Source organism: Gavia stellata, chromosome 1, assembly GCF_030936135.1.
Source record: "Gavia stellata isolate bGavSte3 chromosome 1, bGavSte3.hap2, whole genome shotgun sequence".
In the NCBI taxonomy this organism is placed as follows: Eukaryota; Metazoa; Chordata; class Aves; order Gaviiformes; family Gaviidae; genus Gavia; species Gavia stellata.
In genome coordinates, this window is record NC_082594.1 from 24,451,860 (window position 1) to 24,477,885 (window position 26,026).

Genomic DNA, 26,026 nt, shown 5'->3' on the forward strand with positions numbered 1-26,026 from the left:
CCTTTTGGTTTTGTTGTTGCAGACAAAATACTCCTGGAGCCACACTCACTCTTTTAAAAAAAAGCCTTGCATTTAGTGACACCGATCTTCCAACATCTGGTGTCAGATGCTTATATATGGGGTCTATGCTCCAATGCACCAGTAGAGATAACACCCTTTGGAATACGCTTCCAAGAAAAATCGTTCCCTCAGTACTTCAGGTGCCCAATTCCCTAGTGTAGTTTGATGTCTAAAGCAGAGGATACAAACAATCTCTTTCAGCATCCTCCCCTGCTCCAAGTACCTAAAAATAAGCTTCTTCAACAGACTACAGAGATTTACTTGAAAGGAATTCTTAATTTTTAAAACCTTTACCAAGGCCTAACCAGAGCCGCTTGCTCAGCAGGATGGGCCAAAATTTCATTTTACCATTTCAGTTTAGGCTGTAACAAAAGGCAGCAGAACCTGGCTTAAGTATTTAATCAGGTTTTAACACCTTATTCTGAACTGCAGATTATTGTCTCCAATCTATAGGGTTCTCTGTGTTACAGATTTTGTCCTATGCTTAAACCTGGAAACTTGACAGATGTCTGAGGTGTGTACAACCCCTGGGGCAAAGAAAAGAGGGGTAACTCGTTAAGCAGCTGACTTACTTTCAGCTCACTGCACAACTTTTCTGTGCTAAGTGTGAGAGCTTTAAGCCTTTTTATGACTTGTGTGCACAGAAACACAAAGCAATGGCCTGTCATAAACTGTGAAAAGGGCAACACTTACACCAGAAGTACTGAAAACAGCTAAACCCAACAAGTAAACCAGTAAAATGAACTTTATTTTAAAGCTCATTAAAAAGCTTCACAATAACACTAACAGAATTAGCATTTCCTTCATTTTATGTACCCCACATGAAAAATGTATTGTTTAGCAAGAGATGAAACGTAAGCGTTTCTGCATACTACTAACACATTTCACCATCTTATTATCTGATAAGTGCTTTGGACTGCAATAATCAAAAACTTTAGAACAGAAGGATTTCTTCTGGAATGTCCTTATGAACGGGACAGACACTGGCTTTTTATTGACATACCCAATTAGATGTCCAGACGAAAGAAAACTACCTTGGCATCTACAAATGCCTACGAAGGTTTCGATTACAACCTTTTGAAGGAGCAGTATATTTCAGAACAAGGGCTTCTTTTCATCTTAGTGATGCAAATGGTTAAATACTGCACAGAAGCTTAGTATGAACTCACAATTCCACAGGAATCTGAAAGTTACCAAGGCAATTTTCCTTTTAGGATAGTCATGACCAACACTATTACTATTCTTCCTCCCATAACACAACATGTCCCAGACAAGTCTTAAGAAAAAATATAAATAGTTCCCAAAACAATGCATTCCCATCCCCCCCATCACATACAACAGCAAAAATATCTTCTGTCATGGGATGAAATTAACTTGCTGCAAGTGCAGTGGTTTAGTCCAAGTCCATGCTAACGGTGTTTTGTTCACTCGGGTGACATTCACCATTATGTTGAGGCATTTCAGAATTTTTGTCATCTTCTCCCACGTCTTCAGTTTTATAATCACCCCGTTCATTTAATGGGTTTTCTTCCTTCGGAGAGTCAACTTTTGGTTTTGGTTGTGTCACAACAGGCTCACAGACATTGTTTAACTCCTAAAAGAAAGAGAAAAGATGTGATCAGAATATATATTAAGGACCCACCAACTTCACTAGTGTGAAGAGTCCTGTGCCCAAAGGACTGTTTGAAACTTGCTTCTGTATTTGTTTCCCAAGTCCGAACTGACAAATACTTATGGTACCCTGAAATAAATTAACTGGTCTACTTTCTGAAGTTCTGTGGGCAAAGCTCTTCAACTTAATATTTTGGATTTCACATGGGTTTTTTTTTCAAGAATATTTTGTGCCTACCAGTAACACTGAAAAGCAACCTGAGTTTTTAAGGTGACCGAAACACGTAAAACATCAGTAAGCTCCACAGAATTGTATACAGTATAGTACAGCTCCTCTGCTTTCCACCAAATCTCCTGTCCATACTTTCTAACTACCCTTTAAGAACACTGGAGCAGTAAGATGAAATTGGGGGAGAGGGAGGGGGACAGCTATCAGTCTAGCTTTAGCACCAACCTCTAAAATCAGTTTCTTACAGTACTTACCTGTAACTTTGCCTTAATTTCACTTGAATGCACAGCCGGATCCTGATCTAAGCTCTTCTTAGCCTGAGCACTCACAGCATTATTCATCCACTCTACCACTTCACTAACACACTTCTCTACTTTCATCATTTCCATTTCATCAATATGGATGTATTTCTCATCCTGCCCAAATACAAATGTTTTGTATTAGTTAATAACGCTAAGTTCACTGTCATCAAGTTATGCTGACAAGACTATCCCAAATATTTGCAACTAATAAACTTGACTGATTTTCAAAATAAAGAGAAGCTGGCAACAAGCTAGACCTGTTACAGCAAGAAATAACAAGACAGACAGATGTCAAAATAAAGCTTCCTTTGCCCGATAATCAAAACAACAAACTTAGGTCACAGCAGGAATAGAAGCTTCACAAACAGGTCACACAATAAAATAGAACGTTAACAGGGCTGATAAAAACCCATCACCTCCCATCTGGAGAGTGTCACATGGGCCCAAGGTAGTTGGAAAGGAAAAGGATCAGTTGTTCAGCTTCTGGAGCATTCTGTACAATGCCAACTGATATCAGGAGAAGAACCTACCCAGCAACACAACCTATGATTTTAGTTAAGAATTCTAAATATGGATTCAAGTCTTAAATGTACTGCTTTCAATGATGCTAGTTATTTCAAGACTGTGTAATACTACTGAAGGACTTCACTTAATAATGACAATTTTGTAACCTATAGCTGTGAGGACATAATTGTTTCTGATGCAAATCTCAATCTCAAACTGAATTAGCTTGAATGTTGTGAGCTGCCCTATTAAAACTCATTAAGTTGAAACCCAAGGAGTAAATTTTCAAAAGGCAGGAATGCTTATCAAGAAAGTAATCTTCAAATATCAATGGTAAAAAACCCCAAACTCCCATATATAATAAAAAAGCTAGATGTTTTAGTTTATCCTGAGTAGCTTTTACACTAATGCTTCTCACTATGGCACAATTCTTGTTCCCAGAAGAACTGGAAGAGCAGCACACTTCTAAAAATGTCAGATTAGCTTTTAAAAAGTCAAGAATCAGACCACAGTCTAACCCTCACTCTTTGTAAAAATGTCCTTTTTGGCCTGAAAACATCCAGAAGCAACTGAAGATATGACGCATTATGCAAGATTTTTTTCACTACTGGAAAACATTTGTGGTATTACATTTGTGACCTATATAACAGTAGATTGCAGCTCATCTGAAAGTGAATTTGAAGCCTCTGCCATCTGGGGAGCCTCAGTGAAACATTATGTGGTGAAGTACTTCAAGGCCACTTACTTTATTCCTGAATTCCCCAGCTATTGTAGCATAATACTGGAGTCTGTGTCCCAGTTCTTCTAACAGCTTTGGTCGTTCCTCTGCTTCTTGATAGCGCATTTCAATTGGAGTACCTAATTTCTAGAAAAAGCAATTTCTATGCATTATGTGATTCATGAACATTGTTTTGTGCGATATTTTGGAAATTTTGCAATTCAGGTATACTAACATACCTACCTTTAAATCCTCTAATTTGTCAACATACACCTGCTTAGCTTCATCCTCACCCTCTTCATATAGCCACCCTTCTGTCTCTGTTAGGAGTGCAGAGAATCCCTGCAGATCCTATGTATCAATATAATTCAACATGTCAAACATCAAAATATGCACTGATTGACTGTGTTTGTATTGCAGTAACAGGACACTGGTAAATACACACATTAATTCTTAGCCTCCTACATAAAAATTACAGTTCTACTGCAGCTTTTGCCTAATCAAGTCAATTAAACCACACCAGCTTCTGAACTGGGAAACACACATCTACCACAAAAGCAGCATTTACAGCCTTTTTATCCTTGATTAGGCCAATGCTTGGGGTCCAGCTTTAACTCATGTTTTTAGTTATGGATACAACAACACAGCTTCTCCTTCTAGTCACCAACTCTATTTGGAATGAAAGCTTTACTCCATTTATGACAAAATTTATTTTTGGGGAAATGTACTATCTGCTAAGCCTGAACCTAATTCTAGATCAGTCCCAGTCATCATTCAAATGAGTTACTGTTTTCAGCTATTTCCAGGGTACCTGTGAGAAAGCCTGACAAAAGAATATGGAATAAATATTTGGTATCAGTATTTTCAGAGAAGCTCCTGAAACCATTACCTACCTTTTCACAAACAAACTTTTCATATGGTCCAGACAACTTGTCCCTGAACTCATACACATATTCCTCCACTGCATTCTTTGCATCATTTCTTTCTTTCTCCAGTTTATCTTGCATAATCATCTTTCCCTGTACAACCACAGAAAATACTTAATTAAAAATACTTACGTTCAAACAGCATTCCACAAAGCACAGCTCCTGTAAAACACAGTAATCTCCCAGAGGCCTTGGCTCACATAACTGCTGGAATTCTCATTGCTACAAATGGACTCACCTGAAGAAATGGCACACACTTCTCCAGATTACAACAGCTTGAACCAATCTGTGATGTCATTCCACAGATCGGTGCTCTGATACTATCACTATAAACAACACTTCAATCTTTGATTAACATTTGTCAGTTACATGTTAAAGTTGAACTGTATATTAGCTCACTGTAAATTACTTGAGTCCACACTTCAGGATTACAGCAAAAGATCAGAGGTTGCCTTAAAAAGCAGATGAATGGTTAATAACTGCAATCAAGAAAGCAGTCTAAACCACATTCTAACTTACCTCTGTTTCAATATACATGTTGAGGAGATCTTTTCCTAACTGCCAAACCAAGTTAGCTTCAATAGGTAGCTCCACATTCTTCACTTTTATCTTGGGTTTTTTAGCTTCTGGGGGCTGATCACCTTTCTTCTCATTTGTCTGTGAGTTGGACAGAAGAAAAATAAGTTCATTTTCCTGACTTCCTTCTGATGAAGTAGCATTATGAGAAAGAAACATTCACAGGAAGAACATGCAGAGATTTTGAAGATTCTGAAAGAACACAGAAAATATACTTGTGAGGCACTTTCCCTTCGGGGATTCCACCTCCTGTCTTAGTCTGCTTACAGTCTATTTCATGGACAGTAAGTACTGAGCTACAGGAAGGATGTTTCTCAGATATACAGTGTATTCGCAGGTTTTCCAGAAGTGCCGATCTGTAGCTTACCACTTCACTGGTGATGCTGAGAGGGGCAAGGTTTTAACCCAAAACATTTTTCATCTTATACAGATGAAAGAGCAAACTACTAGAAATATCATGCAGGCATATGTTTTTCACATAGATTTTTTCCTCTTAGGTTTATGAATTCCTGATCCCAACTTCTCTCAGCAGGCCTAATAGGCTTGGCCTTTAACAGCTGTTAAACAAATTGAGATGTCTGCAACCCAAACAAATTAGCTGTACAACACTGCATAAAGACAGGGAAGTGGTAGAGAGAGACTTCTTGCAGGAATGCTTTTGCAAACTATGAAAATCATCACGAGATATATACATTATTTTTCACAACAGAAAAGGTATAAAAATGAAAAAGGTTCCAAGAACAGAGTTCCTTACATTTTCCTGGAATGTTACCATTTTAAATGCCACCATTATAAACCATAAGATTTTCAGAGTTAAAGGGTCACTCACTTTCTTGACATCTGGGATTTTGTTTTCTTCAGAGGGAGGTTCTGATGAAGGGGGAGACTGTGACGTTTGCTGACCATCAGTTTGTACCTGGGACTGTGTTCCAGCCTCACTGTTCTCTTGCTGGATATTCTTCTGAAATGAAAGCCCAGGCACAAAGGATGTAGAAGGCATGTGCACTTGTATTTAATAAAAGTTATAGGGCACTTCACTTCTGACGCACATACTGTACAAAGTGCCCTACAAAGCATTCTGTGCACACACAGAAACACACACGCTTTAACTAATGGACATACAGACTAGATGCACGTTCAGAAGGACTTAATGAAAATGCTACCAGTGCCAGGCTTGCAGCATAATACTCATGTGCGTGTGTGCGCATACTACCACCATCTCTTACAAAAAGTGGCTTTTAATTTATTGAGTCATAGCTTTTAAGTTCCCCCCCACACCCCCCAAAAGCTATTAAAACATCAAGTACACCATAACAATGCCGCATTGTTTCCCCATGGTCCCCTCCCCTTCAATGCTGTAGAAAACAATCCAGCTTTCTCTTTCACAAAAATTTTCAAAAAAACTTTACTAATACAAAGGATTACACACAAATGCTGAGAACACAAATGACTAATAATCGAAACCAAGTTTTCCTATTTGGAAAAGTCTGATAACTATGGCAGCTCTAAGCAACCCCACCCTCAAGCAACCCACCTGCTGCTATTTGGCACTTGGCCCAGTAATTGATTTTGAAATCCACACACTTTCAAGACAGCACAATTTTTCTCCTCTTCTTATAAAGACACTATATTTCCTGACAGCTATGGACATCTCAAAGTTAACTTCATTTTGCTTACTTAGAAAAAGGTATTTTTCTTCCAGAGTATGTAACAGCAGAACACACTTTCATCAGTAAGGACACTCACACACAAGAACGGTCAACTTACATCACTTGAGTTTTCAATAGGCCTCTGGTCCTGAGATTCCACTTCAGTCTCAACACCGACATCTCCACTCTCTTCACTTTTAACTGGTTCTACCATGGACGCAGTGGACACACTGAAAATGCCGTGAGTATTGACACGGACTTTCACTTTGACTTTAGACTTCTCGCCATCTTTCTGGGCTGCCACATTCTGGATAACATACCTACCTAAAAACAAAAGAATGAATACTCACACAGTGGAATTAAATAGGTAATATTACTGAGCCAGGAAAACACCTCCCTCTTTCATAGATGACACGTTTTCTAAATATTTGATGAAGCCTCTCTGCTAATCTCATGGTCCCCAAAGTGAAACAAATACAACAAACCACCCCCAAAAGTATGCTGCTTTTCAGCCAACTTTACCTTACAAATCAAAAGGGAGAACATTTATTTTCATCATCTAGGGTAGGTTCTCCAGCCACTAGTAATATAAATACAAAAAAGTAAAAGCTCACTCCCCCTTGTGCTATCTGTGATGCTACAGTGGGATGAAAGAAAAGTACACAAAGATTTAGTCTAATGCCAATGTTAAGTGGTTATGTCTTTTTTAGTAGAAGTTACTGCCCAGCATAGAAACAGTATTTCTAGAAGTGTTCTTTTCAGCTTCTAACATCCATGCCATTACCTTTTACTCTAGGGCAGAATGTAATAGTAATATTATTCCTGTAATAGTTTCACAATGCTTGTTTCAAGTAAGAAACAGACAGATAACTAGTTTAACAGTATATGAAGGCTCAGATCTCCTTGACATTAAGTGCAGACACATTTTTCCTGCCTACTACGTGGTTATATGTGTATCGCCAAAACAGTGACCTGGAGATTACGACGCTTGTATAGCTGCCAAGCACAAGTTCACTGATTTCATTGCAGGCTGGATACACACATGCTCACACACACTATTCCTTCATCAATAGATCTAAACCACATGCATACAAGCTTTTACCTGCTTACTTTACAGACTAAAGAATGTAATCCCCCCTCTGTTGTAAATGCAGTAATACTGCAGTTGTGACCTGTCCTCCCTTTTGGTAGTCTCATCAGAACTATTGACTCACCCATTAGGACTACTAACAATTCTGTTCTGATTAAAGAATTAATCAGTGAGTGAGCTGAAACCAGCCTGATTTTCAGTTCTGTTCTTCCAGTTTGTGGAACAGCAGTTAAACATCTTCCTGTTTGTTAAAGCTATATAAACTGAACAGTCACAAATCCCACTATCAGTCTTCATGGTAAGAGTTAACATGGAAGATAGTCTGATGTTTCTGTAACTACAAAATACTGTGCTGTTTTCTAAGACGTATGGTATTTGAACTTTGTGATTCTCAGTGAAACAACCACATAATTTGCTTTGAAGTAGAGAAAATAACTGCTGTTTTCTGTTAGGATAATAGCTTTTGGTAACTTTGTAGTGCATTAGGTATTAGCTGAAATATTGGTAAATCAGATGGAGATGGTTTTGCCCTATATATTCTCCCACCTATTTTATGAATATTTATAAAGCTTATCTTTAACACTACAATTCTGGTGATACTGTATTTTAAGTGCATTGTTAACCAACAGGACAGCTGTATTGTCAAATACTTAACCAAGATTTGTCATTTCTTCTACCACTCTGGAAAAATGAGTTGAGCTTTCTAACTGTTGAGCTTTCTAACAAAACCAACCAATTACTTGATAACTAATAATAGCTTTATCTTAATTTTACATGCAAACATACAACATGTAATTGCATGCTTAGAACTCAAAAGCAATTATTTAATTTGCCTGTCTTTACCATCACAATATTTTTCTAACTAAACACACTGTAAACTCTTTGCAAGTGTCAACACTGTCAATGTTGTAATTTGTCAAAAAGCATGAAAGAGGTGCTTATAAACGTTAGCTAGACAATTCAAATCAATACTGTAGTCTTGTAGCTGCCACTATTTCAGGCTGCCTTGATTAAACTTATTCAGCACTATGTCAAACCCAGAAACTATAGGAAAAACAACTCATTACTCAAAATGTATTTAAGTTTTTTATATGCAGGAGATATTTCTCAAGTATTCCTAGCTTGCTTTAGCGATAAGCAGAAAAGATTAGAAAAGTTATCTTTTGCAGTGATAGACCCATTCTAGTCCTGGGCATTCAGCTATAGTTTCCCCTCATTTCTTCATTGGACTGAAGCAACTTTAGAAGCTAGAAAAATAAAAAAGTCCAAATTCAGTTACCTACAGAATGGGAGAATTGAAAATGAGTCCTCCAGACACAAAAAACTAAATATATGTCTATAACCATACTGTAACACAACACAGTTACAGAACTGATTTAAGACCAAACAATGTGAGACAACACCATTTCCAGTACAACTACTTACCAATTTTTGACTCAGGATAAGGGACTCCATGAGGATCAGAATAAAAAGCTTCTAACTCAAATGGACCTTTCCTATAGAATGTAAGAACCTTGGAAAAAGGTGCTGCATGATTTCTGCTGAACACCTCATGAACCCTATAATTAAGAGGAAAAAATATCACTTTTGGCAGAGCATTTGAGCTGAAAGGCTTTGATCTGGGGTCAGAACTCTTCTGAGAAACATCACCATGTTTTGACACATTTACCCTTCTGAGCAATTCTAAGAAAGATACTTCACTACTTGTACTGCAAGGAAAAAAAAATTACTGTTGTGTACCATAATGGGAAATTGTCCTATTACACTAATTTTGAGTCTCAGAAGCAAGTTTAGATGTAGGTGGCAATTCAGTGACAGACTATCAGCAGACCTTAAAAATGTTTCCTGCAAAGACATTATTCTGAGCTTGGAATAGTGTAATTGAAATCAGAATTTGCACCCTTTCTCAGACTCAAAAGGCTAATTATAGCTCTGTTAATTCCTTAGTTATTTACTTTCTGTGGCTCAGTTGAGAACCCTGACACCAGTTCATTCATTCCTTGATATGACAGAAAGACAACCAGCTTTATTTTACGTTCTTCCTCTAGGGTCTGTCCAGTATTATATCAGTCTGATTTTAATTTCCAACTAAATTTTGTCTCCTAACTACAGAAGGATCTCATCTAATAACCTAAACATGAGAAAATAAGAGCATCACCTAGAATGTGAACCCACAGGTTGCTCTCAGAAGCATGCGACAGAACAATTAGGTTCTGCATATCCACAGAAGACAGACAAAAAAGAAAAGGCTGAATTACAAAGAATATGAGAAAGGTATGAACAGGTCCCTGCAGAATTCAACTTCCCAAAAGTTAAACTCTTTACATCCTAGGCAGCAACTGCATTTCCCACAGGCATGGCAAAGTTAATAGCAGAGAGGTCAGAGTCTTAAGACACTGCAAAAAATTTCTCCTACAAAACTCAGAGTTAAATCCTTGCTTCTGTTTTCAGCCAGGCAAACAGCATCCATGTAAGTTCATGATATTTACATACTGCATAATGTTCCTACTACACCAAGAATCCAGATGGAAGTTAGGAATACCTTGAGTAAAAAAGCCATAAAGAAAAGTGGGATCAGGATTCAGCAGTTGTTCTGGTTCATTTTGTATTCCGAAAGCTGACAACTGGATAAGGGCAACACAAGACAAGCTATTGGTTGGTAGCTCATTCAATCACAAATTTTTTTTAGGTTTTTTTAACAAATGAGGAGTTATAGTCAAAATTTCAATGCATGCTTTTACACAGTCTCCACTGTCAACCACCTCTGGTACACGATCTACAGGTTTTCTGCATCAGAATGCCAAGATCCTGATTTAAATGCAACCAAGAACATTACCCTTTAATTATGAAGGCCAAAAGCTTCACAGAACTGTAGTTTGAGCTACCTACCCTTCAGTGTCCTCTGCTTCTGTGTTCCACAACAGAGATATTGGGAATGGCGTAGCATCTGTCACAGAGAATTCTCTCACTTTAAAAGCTGGAGAAAGAATGGCACACTAAAAAAACAGACATGCATTAAAGTTAGGCGGGTGGAGCAGAGCAATTAAACAAGACGCTGAACAAGAAAAAAAGAACTGTGTTGACTTTACTAAAACAGAACTAGGCAAATTGCTTCATTTCAATGGAGTATGGTAAGAAAACAGAAGTCTCATACAGAAGTGTTTATGCCCTTTGGGTTAATGGGACTTTTAGCTTTATTCTTACAGTAGCTTCTGAAAAAAGCTAACAGTCTAAATGAAGACCAGGACTGTAAAGAATGGAAGTGCTGCATTACTTTGGACTAAAAGAAGTGGTGTTTATCTTACAGCTCCTGCTTCTTTCCCTGGAAACAACTGATTGCTAGTGATGGAAAGCAATTAGTGAGATGGGGTAAAGAAACCAGTCAAACAAGAGAGGGTGAAATAATAAGTAAAGGAGAAAAGGAAGAAGACAGAATGAGTGGTTTGTTTGTAAAATAAAGTTTACTAGTTGGAAACTGTAAAAATGGGGGGCAGATAGAATAAAAGTCTGTTTCATATTGATGGAAAGTTGGATACCAGAAAATGCAAACTTGCAGTGTTTTGGGCTCTCCATAGATAATTCTCATACACTTTGTTAATTAAAAATGTTTCTTCCCTCAGCTTGACAGTGACTTAAATTTCTCTCATTAAAGATGCCTAGATCCTGTTCTTCTGAAGAGAAGAGCAGACTGCTTACAGAATACACCCAGCATCAGCACTTTCAGTAAAGTACTGCAACACAGAGGAGTACTCTGGACTTTTTAAACAGCACAGTCCTATAAAAAGACACAGTGAACATGTACATTCCCTTGTATGCTTTACAATGGACCACTTCTTCCATTTCTCATAACTGCTTGGCTAATTCTTAAAAAAGTGCTCTCAAGAAATGTTTTCAGCTTATCAAGTGTTGTCGGTACTATACCTGCAGAGCACAGCCCCTAGCTATGGCTTCATCTGCATTCAGTGTTGTACTGACATCTTTGCCAAAGAACTTGGCAATCCTCTCTTTGACAGCAGGAATGCGGGTTGCTCCTCCCACAATCTCTACAGCAGTTACATCTTCCACTTTCAGTTGTGTTTGTTCCATTAATGAAAGCAGAGGCATCTCTATCCTTTGCAGCAAGTCAGCACACAATTCTTCAAATTGTGACCTAAGGAAAGAAATGGAATTAACCAAAGAATGCCTGTCCCACCACTAAGACTTCCTGGTATTCTTGTTTCCAAACTGATGCTGACCAGGTCTGTTAACCACGCTGTAAAGAGACTTAAAGCTAAACCCCTGTGAGTAGGCTGAAGTGACAACCATAGACAAGGCGGTACATGAAGAGCTGCTTACAGATTTTCCTATGCTGCTATCAATGTAGTTAAATAAGATAAAGGTATTGTTTGGGCAGGTGCTATATATTTGCCTCTCAGCAGAGGTTACAGATAAGAATACAGAAAACACTGATGCTTCCTTTACGATGAAAAACTGTTGGCCAAGTACTGGAGGGAAGAAAACACCCACCACTTTTGGCAGTAGTTACAGGACTAACAGTGACTACAAATTAAGTTGTGCCTGTAAGTGTGTGCAAGAGAGACAGAGACACACACAGACTTCATTTACGCTCAAGCCATAATCAAGTCATCCCCTAAAAGCACTATTTCTGTCCTCCATTCCTCTCCCAATATCCACAGTACAGTAAGAACAGAAAAAAGGAACAAAGCTTCCACTGTTGCTATCTTAAAAGCAGTATGGGATTTAGGTTACCTAAAATACACAGGAGGCGTAAATATGCAGCCAACCCCCCTGGGTCTGGTTTACGTGCATCAATCCATGGTTTTAAGAATGTGCCATTCTACAAGAAGAATCGAAGCTTAATAATGCATGCATTATTACACTGAAACATTGCTCAGGTAGCTGAACATTACATTTCACAGCCTTAGTTATTCTAGCATTATAAAAATGCCACAGCTATTCAGCACTTGTGTTTAATTTTAGTAGAGTAAGTTTCTTTCAAACATGGAAAGAAGCACTTGTTTAAGAAATATGGCCACCAAAGCAACTGTCTGTCTTGTATAGAACTCACCTGTTCATTTTTCCAGATACATCAGTATCATTCATGAAACATTCAATATTTAGGGGAATGTCTGTGCTGTTTGAACTCATTAGTTTCTTCAGCTTCTCACATTCCTGATACAGACGAAGAAGAGCCCGAACTGTTGCTTTTGGATCCAGTTTGTACTTTGCTTTTATTTCTGCACAAAAGTAATCTACTAGTTTTCCATCAAAGTTTCTTCCACCTAGGAAAGGGTCAAATGCTGTGCCAAGTACCTGGTTTGAAAGAACATAACTATTTAGTCTTATACTCAGTAAAAATCAAATAGAATAACAGTCTTCCAACATCAGTAAGCCCTTGCTTCAAAAAGGTTGGGGACAAGTCAGCCTGTCTTCTAATGCACAGGCTTAAGTACTTCAATCAACCATATCAGCCAAAAATTGCTCTTCACTTTTACTGTGGATGTAAGACTAACTACCTAGGTAACAATCCTAAGCATTCACAATTTTAATCCATACACACATCCACTTAGATAAAACAAACTAAATGATAGCAGTTGTACTGTGTATCTTACATTGGTGTATTGCCAGGTATTTACAGCCTCTATTTGAAACCATCCTAATGAAAAGAAGGACACTGATAAACCTTTTGACTTGTTACCACTTCTCATGCATTAAATTATTTCAGAATTTTAAAAACAAGCAGGTTTACAGGCTATTTGATTCTAACATCTCATAAACCCTTTTATTTTCATTTAACCTTACTACCTTTAGTTTACTCTTGTTGAATGCACAGGCTGATACTTGAAATGCAGAATGTCCCATATCAACAAACACAACTACCCGTGGCTTCTCTTCAGGAGCTGGAAGGTCTTGTTTATAAATTCCATAATTCAGAGCCACTGCAAAACAAGTGTCAAATATTATCAGTGCAATCTCTAGTGAGTCTCCAATTGCATGCCATCACATCCCTGTGAATATTAAGCTATAGGATCAAGAGCAACAAGACAAATCCAGACATATGCCTATGCAAGGTCTTACCTACATGGAAGCTTTATTCCATTTATTCCATTAATATATGTTGTAGGATCTGAGAAGTAAAACAGCCTCCCTCAGTCATGTATATGCTCTCTAAGTGTTTAAGTACGCAAAACTAAGAAGCAACAACCCCGTCTGGGGGTTGTTTATTAACAACTCTTTTTTTGCTTTGCATAGTAATCCATAGCAATCAAAAAACACAGAGCATCTTTACAACAAAAGCCAGTATTTTATTTACAAGGAGTATCTCTCAGGCATGAAGGTTGTCTGAGAATGGTATAAATTATCAGCAGAGGCTGCAAAACGCAAGCATCTCAGTCTATACAGAATATCAGGCAGGCACAGTTTGTGAAGTGCATCAAAAGCGTAAAACAGAAGCCAGCATGTAAACACAGGATAATGAAGTCAAAGGACAGAATACAGTTTTGCAGCAGCATTCATTCTGGATGGATAGCAGTGTCAAAGCTAGGCAGGAGGCTGATGCAGTAACTGAAGATAAATAAAACCCTAGAGTCTTGGTTACATAGGAAAGGCTGAGATTTTGGCATGAGATAGAATGTGCAAGAATGTACGTTTGCGTATAACGAAAAATCCCAAGTTGAAGATAACAGCCAGGATACTAGACAGTTTATAAGGCAAGAGAATCAGAGCATTAGAGAAGGTGGTAAGGAAGGCCAGGAACACATGCTCTGAAGAGCAATGTTTTATAGTCATGCTGACATCCTCTCACTTGAGGAGAAAGGGACACCAACTCCCTCCCCTCACATCAAAAGCAGTAGTTCCAGACCATCTGGAACAAGGACAATCAAGTTTCCCATTGATCAGAGACTTGAGATTTATGGATTCTGGTGTCTAATAAAGTTCCCCTGCAGTTGGTGCACTTGTTCTCATCTGTGTGGGTTTTTATAGACCCCAAAGAACCCAATACCAACACTCATCAATCCCTCCCACAAGCAGTCATTAAGAGGTGGTTAATTAAAAACAGAAACTCTACTTCATGAAATCTATCTGTTATACCCTTAAGATCTAGATTTCCTTGAAATTGTGTATTGGTCTGTTCATTCACATAATGTTTGTATTTCTGAGCGGACTGAAGACATTGCCCTTATTTCCAAGCTAAAAATAAATTTATGAACAAAACTTTATAAATCACAGCAGAATTTGCCTTTCATTAAAAAAAAGATTAAAATATTTTTCTTTTCTGCCCTACTATACCTCAGGACCCCTTCCCCAAAGATATAATCAAAGATTCTTACATTTAAAATATTCTAAAAACTTGCATAGTACTTATTAGCCTTGCAAGGTAAAGAAAAGAAAATTAGAAATGCTATGGGCTACACTGCAAAGAAAGGCTGCTAGTGCTGCTAAGAGGATGAAAGAGCTATCTGCTTTTCTGGGGACTATTCCTCCCAATGGCAAAGCTTCTAAAGATCCTTGCTAAAAAAAGTCCTGAAAAGCTCTCATGATTCTTGCAAGGCCAAAGACTGGGCTGATGTGTTCTGCCAAACAAACAAAAAGGAAGTGACAATGCCTTTTTTGGCAAGGCCTTTAGTTGGCTTTTATCACCCCATCATGCGAGGTCATCTCTGAATCGGGTGTGAAGGATTACTCCTGCTTCAATAAAGAAAGGGGTTGGAAAGGTACTCTTTTTGACTGCTAAGGTTGGAAAATACTCCTTTTTATTGTTGAGTGCTGAACTAACTTTTTTTTCTTTATAGATGCAAAGTTTCTTCATAAATATTTTGGAAATGGAAGGTTAAAAATAGAGGCTTGGATATTCGTCCTTCCTCCTCATCTCTCCAGTCACCCTAGAGATGTATGAGCCCTGTAACTCAGAAGAATCCAGGCACATGGGAGAAAGTATACCTACTGTGGGGTTCACACTTACCCAAGCTCAAGAATTCACGCTACCACACATTCTCTGTAGCACTCTTTGCGATATAAAGAAAGAATTAAGCTAAAGCTAGATGACAGAAACATGCACCTATGGCTTCTGCAATGATATGGTCAGATTTGCTCTTCATTAGATGCAAATACAGAGTATTCAAGGTAAAGATCATAATACTGATGAAAACTACGTTTACTTGAAATCCTATACATTAGTGTGTAGATACTCATCTGAAATGGATTCTGGAAAAACATTTTAATATACCACTCCATCAATGCATATTTAAGATTGCTTTACTCCTTAAAAAATAAAATATGAAATTTAAAAGCATGAATCCAGCTGGTGTGCACCAAAAATGCTCACATGGAACATTCTCCCGAAGTAAACTCTTCCCTGCTTATCTAACTAATGTGGGCAGCAGGAGCAGAAAAGTAATCGTCTTCTGGTATGGATCTTTACTTCCCAACCCTTCCCCCAGGAAACAAGTGCTACTTATGCCAGTTAAACATGGAACAAATGCTCTCTCACCAAATGGAAACAGAAAAATGCAGGATGACAGGGTAAAAATGCGTGTTGTAAGAAAGACCAAATAAACTCTTGGTTCTGCCAATGTGATTTTATAGTTCCGAACAAATTAGCAAAGGAGATTAATTGCCTTTTTTGTGTGTTTGTGTGATTTAAAACCACAATTATACTGACAAAAGCCTTGGAAATTACTAAGTGTTGACGCTTAACCAAGGACTTTCTTTTAGAGTGCCTAAATCCCACAACTGTGCATCATAAGGTTTATTCCATGAAATCTGGACAGTAAACTAAATGGACAAGTAGTCCAGGCACATGTGGTGACTCCTAAATAAGTACTCAGGGAAGTAACTATCACTAACACTTCATCTCTTCTACCCCTTCACACAGAAGACATTAAAATGAAAGACTGTAAATCAAGAAAAGAGCAACAAGGTTTTAGAACATTTATGTCTCATGTCTGATTTTTCAAGTCAGCCCTGGTGCATTTAGTTACACTAAGAAACCTTTATCACACCCTTCATTTGCAGAAACTGCTGTGTTACCCTACTTACCTGCTGTCATGTCATTCATTAATCTAAGACAGTTTAATCCAACGATCTGAGCTGCATCCAGAAGGGACCTCCTTTCAGCATCTGTGAAAAATGATGGAACCTGAAGAAAGCAGGTGACAATGGGAAGTTATTTCCAGAAAACGAGACATCACACTGTTTATTTGAAAGTATTCATTTTAAATTTGCATCTGTTCCTCCTCTGAGGAACACACTTACTCACTGCAAGTCTCTTAATATGCAACTACTGTACGGAATAGAGACTTCAAATCTTCTATTCAGTCAAGCTGAGATGAATTAAACCACCATCAGCTAGTTTACATGAGCACACACTAACCAGAAACAGGTGAGTTATTTGTACACAAATGCTAGGAACCTTAATTACTGGCACAAAATATGAAACTGGGTATTATGGAGACAGAGACATGGAATAACCTTAATTAGAATTAGCAGATGTATTCCTGTCCAAGGAAGTTAAGGAGGGGAGAGGGGCGCGGGGGGAAGTACAGCAATATTAGAGATGTGAGAGATGCAAAGAAATAACGGATAACGAATAAAGAGAATCTGTTTGGCCAAAATTACTTTGGGCAAGAAGCAGTAAGAGATTCTTAAGGAATATGTTGTTGAAAATTTGCTACACACCTCTAGCATTGGTGTTGCACAGGGACTTCTGATATCCCCAGGGACAGAGACTACATCATTAGAAGACACTAACTTTCTAGGTATCAATTGGAGAACAAACTCTTTAATAATAACAGAACTAAATATTCCTAGATGCAACATGAGACAGGCTTGTTCAAAGAGTCGTTAAGAATACAGAGGCAGATGTTATTTTATACTCAGGCTTTGCAATGGAAGGACTGTTCTTTATCTGAGGTAATTTTCTGTGCAGTCAATTGGAAAAAAAAAATAAATACTAACTTACTGAGAGGATGAACATACACCAGACAAACTGAGGTTTTCAGCTGCCAGAGGGCAAACTTCAATAAACAAAGGTGTCTTTAATGAGTAATTAGTGTGCTTAGTCATGAAAACAAGCTGCAGCAGGAGGGTATATACCTGGATCCCAGAAGCGTTCTGGGTCCAGAAGTTCAGACATCTCCAAGAGAATGAGTTCATGAAGTGGGTCAGGGTCTGGAATATGGAAGTGGCCCTGGGATTTCTTTAAGTCAAAAGCTCTAAAGCTAGTTAGGATTAATCGCTTTGTAAGTGCTTATGCAGTGTTCTTTTTCACTCTACATGAATAGAAACAAAATGCCCTCAATAGCTGAAGTTAAAAGACATAATGTTCCTGTGCACTACAATTACTTACAGAAATAACACAGTCTGTTACTGGCTTTTTCAGGTTACTCTCTGCAGTCTCCTTTAATTTAGTCAGTAACATAGCTGAAATCTGTTCCACACTGAAGATATGCTCCTCATCCATGTACATGACCTGGATAGAAGAAATAGGTAAAATAATTCCATTATTTCAATTGGAGGAAAAATTACTTACATTTCATGTTTTTTGAAACACTGCTGACTAATACTCTATCAATCATGACATGCTTAATTATTTCATTATAGAACGTCACTTTACAATTTAATTTCCTAGTTGAGTGTCTACAGAAGCAATAACTCTGTTTTCACAGACTTAACATCAAGAACTGTATCAACTCTATAGATCAAGGAAATGACTAGGAAGTGATTTAAAAAGTGACAAGTCTAAAATGTGATTAAAGCTAGACATGGTCACACAGCATTATGCCAAAAAAAAAAGTAAAAAATAGCCATCAATTTTCAAACTGCTGCCAACTGCAAAAAAGTCCAGAATTACTGGCTGACTGTTTTCCCTGACATTTTTATGCTTCTGTTCAAACATGTGAAGAGTCTCTGAAAGGAAGAACTGCACAACAGTCCACCTATGCACATAGAACAACTAAAAGCTTAAGATGAAGCTCAGCAAAAAGTTTATTTGTTGCTCCCTCACCAAGAAATTGTTCTTGAATCACCATTTTTCTGTGTAATAGCATAAATAGCAATGATGAAGTGAAGCAACATGTTACAACTGATTCTTGAAAATAGCGCTTGCCTTTTATTCACATCAGTCCAACTTGGGGGAAAAATTAAGCATTTCAATTTTAATAGAAAAATTGTTCTCTAAACATCCCAGTCTTAAATGCACAGCCCTAAGCCAGTTTCTTCACTAGTGAAGCAGCATCATCTGTTATGCCAGCAAGGCTTCATTATCAATATTTTTATATGCTTCTGTAAATGAATATGATGTTAACTGCACCTGTTCTAGGAAAAGCTGACACTAACAGCAAACTCCTTGAAATGTAAGCAAGAGTCAAACCTGCAATGTGGTACAAACTGGTTTTGAACATCTGTTGCAAGTAACTTATACCAGGCAGTCCACTAAAGACAAACATGCCACTCATTTATAGTGATTATTCTAAAGAAGAGTTCCTACTTCTTTATAAGGAATTTGTAACCACATAATTAGACTGTTGCAATGCATTCCACACAAGAGTGACAAAAACGTTAATACTTTGAAGTAAAGCCATATGACCTTGTAATTATCTTAGCAGTTTTTCTGCCAGGATGTTTGAGCTGGATGTGCAATTTGCCAACAGGGAAGCTCAGATTTCAGCAATTACTCGCAAATGACCGTTAATTTTATCATTAACAGCCACTATTTAAAGGTGAAGCTGTCTATTCATACAAGAGCTCTTCCTTAAGAGAAAGGTTAAAGGAAACCTTTAGAGTAATTAAATGAAACCCATATTTTCATGACTAGGTGCTGAAATGTAAACTTTCAAATCTAGCTATAAACCCCAAAAAGATACACTGCAGATTTACCTTTACTCCAACTCCACCATTCTTCATAGGAACCAAATCATAGCTCAACTTTTCTTTTTCTTTCTGAACAAAAGGATCATTAAATGCACGGCCATGGAATCTCTTGAAGTTAGATACAGTGTTGTGGGCATGAGTAATTTGCTGTAAAGAAATACAGGATATTTAGAAATCCACTCTTAATCAACCTGCAATGTTCAGTGCTGCTCTGTATGCCCCGAAGCATCAGTCAAGTTTTAAGACAACTGCTCACTCACTTGTCACATCTGTTTCTATAACACCTGTGTAATTACAATCTGGTACCAGAAGATTATGAGTCAGAGACACAGATACTTACAGACCATTATATATTAAGTATTATAAGGATTACACAAGTATTTCTAAAACCTCAAAGCAATCAGGTGAGCAGTATCAGGATCTATAGTGCTTACTACTTTAGTGACCTAGTTTAGACAGAACTCAAACAATTAAAGATAGGAGCCAGCTTCACAAGTACTTGCAATGCCTCTAAACCAGCACTCCAATCCCAGCCACCTCACCTCCAGCTGTTCACTTTAAACGCCATTGCATTTAAGTGCAAACTGTTTTCCATAGTTACCAAGTTTCAAGCTGGTAAGTCTCCCCATGTATTTCAATGCTTTCTTTTTTCCCCCCCATGAGCTACTTTTAAACCAGGTCATTTCCCTGCTCATGTTCACCTAGCACTCACTCAGATTCTTGCCAGACCAATGAAGGATACAGTGCATGCATAGACAAAAGCAAGAAACATCAGACTCCTTTTTGGTAACAATGTCAGTTTAAAGTATATGCTAAACTACAGTGCAAGCTGTGCACAGAACCAACTGACCTAGACAAGCATTCTTTATCAGGAATGCAACACAGAATAGAAATTAGATTAGACCAGCCTAAAAGAGATACTGCAAGTATCTCAGAGTAGAATGAATCCTATTCTATTGGAGAGAAACTATAGAAGTGTGTTGTTCTCTCCAGAACAGATTTAGGCAGGCACCAACAGATTGCATGATAATAACTCAAATGATGAGCATACCAAGGAAGATTTCTAGCATTCACTACCCTCAAAGGAAAGCATCAGTTTCTTATTGCATACAAGATTTTCCATCAAGAAATCCAAGAATTTGAGCTACATCTTATATTAGAAAACTATGCAACTATGACAGTTCTCCAACAGAAAAGCTCCCTGACAAAGAAGCAGGCCATAGCCATACTATTAAACAGTAACTTTCAGAAAGCTCTGTGTGTGGAGAGAAAGATGTCACACCCAAATTCCCTATTGTGAATCATCCCTGGTTTATTCTAATTGCCAAATAATGCTTAGCAATTATTAGTAAGAGCATCAGTTACTACAGGCCAAAAAACATTCCAGGAACCATTCCAGTACTTTAATGCAATAGATTATTTAGGTTCCTGTGTCCAAGACCGTTTTCCGGCATGGTTTCATTTATTTCTATAGCCATAACTTCAGGGTACTTGAATGCTACGTAATTCACAGCTGTATTGCTGAAGAATGTAGACACAAAAATAATTACCATGCAGTGGGCAGAGAAGCACAAACATTCTGGTAGCTTTTATAGCCTAATTTAGAATTGAGCTCAGAGCCTTTTCTAAGAGAACAATCTTAAGATATTTTTAGAGTAATTGTATGCCATTAGGTCTGCAGCAAGTTTTAGTATCTTCCTGCTTAGTCACAATTAAGAAAGCTGAGAATTATCACAGAATCACTAAAGTTGGAAAAGACCTTTAAGATCATCAAGTCCAACTATCAACTAACACCACCATGCCCATTAAACCATGTCCCACAATGCCTTGCCCACACGTTCCTTGAACACATGCAGGGATGGTGACTCCACCACTTCCCTGGGCAGCTTATTCCAGTGTCTCACCACTCTCTCAGTAAAGAAATGTTTCCTAATATCCAGCCTGAACCTCCCCTGGCGCAAATTGAGGCCATTTCCTCTTGTCCTGTCGCTAGTCACTTGGGAGAAGAGACCAACACCCACCTCTCTGCAACCCCCTTTCAGGTAGTTGTAGAGAGCGATAAGGTCTCCCCTCAGCCTCCTCTTCTCCAGGCTAAACAACCCCAGTTCCCTCAGCCGCTCCTCATCAGACTTGTACTCCAGACCCCTCACCAGCTTCGTCGCCCTTCTCTGGACACGCTCCAGCACCTCAATGTCCTTCTTGTAGTGAGGGGCCCAAAACTGAACACAGTATTCGAGGTGCGGCCTCACCAGCCCCGAGTACAGAGGCACGATCACCTCCCTGCTCCTGCTGGCCACGCTATTTCTGATACAGGCCAGGATGCCATTGGCCTTCTTGGCCACCTGGGCACACTGCTGGCTCATATTCAGCCGGCTGTCAAACAACACCCCCAGGTCCTTTTCCGCCAGGCAGCTTTCCAGCCACTCTTCCTCAAGCCTGTAGCGTTGCATGGGGTTGTTGTGACCCAAGTGCAGGACCCAGCACTTGGCCTTATTGAACTTCATCCAATTGGCCTCAGCCCATCGATCCAGCCTGTCCAGATCCCTCTGCAGAGCCTTCCTACCCTCAAGCAGATCAGCACTCCCGCCCAACTTGGTGTCATCTGCAAACTTGCTGAGGGTGCACTCAATCCCCTCATCCAGATCGTTGATAAAGATATTAAACAAGACCGGCCCCAAAACTGAGCCCTGGAGGACTCTGCTTCTGACCAGCCACCAACTGGATTTTGCTCCATTCACCACAACTCTCTGGGCTCGGCCGTCCAGCCAGGTTTTTACCCAGTGAAGAGTGCACCTGTCTAAGCCACGAAATGGTCTGTTAACTAACATACTGCTCTCATTGCCAATGCTACCAGACTTACCTAAAGGAAGAAATTCTCTGAAAATTCACTCCAACAGCAGCTCCTCATGCATTAGAGAGCACCTCTAAAAATTATGAGCTCTCACACATAATCACATTGTTGAAGTCACCAGTCAAAAACTGTTTTTTTTTTCTTTTGTTTTGTGGGGTTTTTTGTTTGGGTTTTTGGTTGTTGTTTTTTTTTTTTTAAACTAAGAAATTAATTCAAATGAAAGGGATCACTTTACTCCTTGATTTACACCCTAGCACAGTGAAAATATAACTCAGTTGTCCATGTCAAGAAACTTCTACATCTACAGAAGAAACACGATCTACGTATCAGGTGGCCAGTCAAACTGGACACAATAGAAATAAATGCTCTGAAATCTTTTATCATTTTACATACCACATTCTTTTATTCTGGCAAAGATAATTAGTTTTAACTGCTAGGACAACCAAACATGAAAGACTCAATATAGTAACATCTTATAAAGGTTAGTGTGAAGGCAACTGAAGTCACAGGTGTTCATCACTGCAAATACATGCTTTTAAATGCAATTCAAGAAACAGATTCTACTTCACATTTTCAACAGCATTTACTAGAATAATTTAACAATATTGAAACACACTTGAGAGTACATAGGATTCAGATCACTTGCTGTTTTGAGTAACAACTCATTTCTGCACACTGATGAATCACACTAGTTTCCAACCTGAAACAGTGGAAGGAGTCAAATACCCAAAAGCAATGCTAAAATGAAATTTAAGGAAAAAACACAAATGTATGTATTTACTTCATTACTCCAAATGTTAACCTGTAACTGAAAGTGCATGTGTGCTTGTGAATATGTAACCTATTCATATCTCCTTGGCTGTTCAAAATTAAGAGGGGAGCTATTACACTGGGGAAAAAAGTGTCCTTTAGTGCTCTCTCCATGGAAACCCACTGCAGTCCTTTCGCTACACGAGAGATCCGCACAGGCCAGCGGAGGCTGCAGCTTGGTCTCCACCAACAGCATTATGTAACAACCTACAATACCTAAGGATTTATTCAACCATTATACTTAGTTATTCTAAGATTTGTCAGAATTAAGCTTCCTTTTTAAATTCAAAATACTACTTTAATGAAGTAAACATTCCATCTTTCAGAGCCTCTCAATCCAAGAAAAAAAACCTAAGGACTTACACCTTCAAAAACACAGGCATTTACCTTCCAGTGAAACCAAAGGTAGTAAGGTACCTAAATAGCTTTAAGAATCTGAGCCAAGACCCTCCCTCTGCATCTAATTTTAAGAAACTATACAATGCATTTAAAATGTTTTCCTTCAAGTACAAGGGAAATCCTGCATACAACCATTATGAAGAAAAAACCGACAATCTTCAGTTGTCAGAAAAGGAATGTGTTCAAGTGGAAATACTACCATTAACGAAAGAGAGAGCAGTAATGTTTTAGCAAAAACATCCTGCATTTCTCTGAAGGAAGCATGGCAGCACAGTGCAGCATTTCTAAAATAAAAGGCTTGACAAGGAAAAGTAAATTGTTTGGTTTTAACTAGAGATCTAACTCTCTCTCTTTACACCCACTGGTACTGAAACAGTTTGCATGGGCCGATTTACTGTTATGCACAAATGCCAGGAAACGACCTACCTGGTTTTTAGCCGAGACACCAATAGCTCTGTTTTTGGAGCCAAACGAAACCACCGATCTGTAAAGAACAACAGGCTAATTAACTCAGTGCTGGCAATAAACGCGACTGAGGACTATGAGAGATACATTTTCTACAATCGCAAGCAAAACACCAAAGTCTTTCTGTTGAAGTGCCGTTCTTCCAGCTTGTGGTAAAACACTACAATAGGATTCTTAGCCATCTTAAAGTCTTGGCTCCAATCCAGGGCTTCTCACAATGGTTTACCCAAGCAGTTAAACACGATGATCACAACTAAGAGCTCACATCCAGACTACATCCTACCCATCTGCGTTTAGCTGCTCATAACTTCACAACTAACTCCTGCTCTGGGGCAGTTGTAACAGCCCACCCGACCGCAGAGAAAGCGTGTGTGTTTGTTGTCCCCGTGTCCCATTTACACCAGGCTGCCCAGACGGCGGTTCCCCTTGCAACCACCGGCTTTCCCAGCCCGCCGCACAGCCAGCCGAGAAGCCTCCCAGCCGCGGGCTGGCCTCCATTGCTAAGTCAGTGCCCGCCGCCCGCGGGACGCACTCCGGCCCGGCTCGGGGGGGACACAGGGGCACGGATCGGAGCGCCGCCCGGCCCTGCACCTCCCCGCCGCCGTGCACCTGCTCCCCCTGCTCCCCCTGCTCGCCCCGCGCTCCCCAGCACCCTCTCGGGTGCTCCTGAGGAGGCGGCGAGTACCGGGGCCCGCGCTGGCCCCACACAGCGGACACCCCCCCCCGCCGGAACCTTCCAGCACCTTCCAGAGTGGGCCCTCCGCCGGCATTGACCGGCTCCCGCCTGCCCCCTGCCTCCCCCCCACCCCGCGGTCCTCACTCACGGCGTGCACCGGTCGCTGAACTCGTTGGCGACGGTCTCGATGCCGCCGGCCCGCGCCACAGCGATGTAGCAGCTCTGGAAGCCCAGGTCAAAGCCCACCACGGCCATGGCCCCACCACCAGGGGGAGGCCCCCGCCCTGCCCCGGCTCGGCTCGGCTCGCTCCCGGCGCTACGGCCGCCGGCCCCGGTGCCGCGCGCCCGGCGGCTCCGTGCGCAGGCGGGAGAGGAGGGGAGCCGGCACCGCCGCTTTAAATATGACAATGAGACGAAGTTTCCAGAAACTGCCGCAACCACTCACCGGCTCCACGTGCGGCTTCCGCTTCCGCCTTCGGCGGCGTTCTCGAACAATTCCTGCCAATCAGCGGCGCCGGGGCCCGGTGACGCGAGCCGTTCTCATGGCGACCGCGGACGCCGCCGGCTCCGCCAGGGGAGGAGGCGGGGCGGGGATGCGCCGGCCGGTGTCAGAGACGGCGGGGCAGGGGCGGGGCCAGGCGGGAAGAGGTGGGGCTAAGCAGGGAAGGTGGCGGGGGCGGGAAGCGCGCGCGGGCGGTGTCTGGCGCCTGGCGGGGGCTGTTGAAGGGCTTCTCCGCGCGGCGGGCAGTGAGCGCTGGATCTGCCTCTTCAGTGCCGTCCCCTGGTCCCCTCGCCTTCCTTTCCCAGCCCTTCTGCTCGCAGCCTCCCCTTCGCTCGTCGGTTCGGCACTCCTGAGGGGCGATGGGGTTTTCCCCCAGCCCTGGGCTTGTCTGGGAGCGGTCGCGGGGCTGGGCGGCGCGGGCTGCCGGGGAGCGGGGGCCGTGCGGAGAGCTCTGCTGTTGCTCTCACAAAGCAAGTGTTGGGGTGGGGGGACTGTGGCCGCTGAGGCCTCGTTGAAGTGCTGCAAGTGGTGGTACGCGTCGGTGGCGTCTGCTTTGCCGGCGGCGGGGCGGAACGAGCCTGGGTCTAGCTGGGGGTGGTGCGGGAAGGGCCTCAGCCATGGCGGCCGGGGTGGAGCGGCCGGGCAGCCGCAGGGCCTGCCAACCCCGGGGGGAGTACGGCGGCGGGGGCTGTGTGGGGAGACTGCCGAGGCATAGATGAAGTACAGTAGTGCCCTGCTGTGCGAGAGTGTTGCTCAGCCCTACTGTTCAAGGAACGTGTATTTTGCT

The 26,026-nt window shown here is 40.6% G+C and overlaps 1 protein-coding gene across 3 annotated transcripts; it reads right to left on the reverse strand.

Annotated features, from left to right (window-relative positions):
• Nucleotides 1-811: 811 nt before the first annotated feature.
• On the reverse strand, nt 812-24,992 carry HSPH1 (heat shock protein family H (Hsp110) member 1). Of its 3 annotated transcripts, none has more exons than XM_059825578.1 (18): nt 24,886-24,992; nt 24,023-24,080; nt 19,543-19,683; nt 18,014-18,136; nt 16,705-16,804; nt 13,471-13,604; nt 12,734-12,978; nt 11,587-11,815; nt 10,555-10,661; nt 9,091-9,224; nt 6,694-6,899; nt 5,756-5,884; nt 4,870-5,007; nt 4,318-4,443; nt 3,668-3,775; nt 3,452-3,571; nt 2,155-2,316; nt 812-1,654 (listed from the first exon to the last, which is right to left on the reverse strand). In XM_059825578.1, the coding sequence occupies exons 1-18, from the start codon at nt 24,990-24,992 to the stop codon at nt 1,454-1,456; spliced, it is 2,568 nt and encodes an 855-aa protein (XP_059681561.1). In that variant the 3' UTR covers nt 812-1,453. The 3 variants fall into 3 exon arrangements, with proteins under 3 accessions (XP_059681561.1, XP_059681503.1, XP_059681620.1); XM_059825520.1 differs by having other exon boundaries at nt 5,756-5,887; XM_059825637.1 differs by lacking the exon at nt 5,756-5,884.
• Between the last annotated feature and the right edge of the window lie 1,034 nt (nt 24,993-26,026).

Coding starts and splice junctions, on each gene's coding strand:
- HSPH1 (XM_059825520.1), bottom strand. CDS start 24,992: ATGGCCGTGGTGGGCTTTGACCTGGGCTTCCAGAGCTGCTACATCGCT. Junction 12,979..13,470: donor TCAACAAGAGTAAACTAAAG/GTAGTAAGGTTA, acceptor CTTTCAAACCAG/GTACTTGGCACAGCATTTGA. Junction 3,572..3,667: donor ACAAATTAGAGGATTTAAAG/GTAGGTATGTTA, acceptor TGCTTTTTCTAG/AAATTAGGTACTCCAATTGA.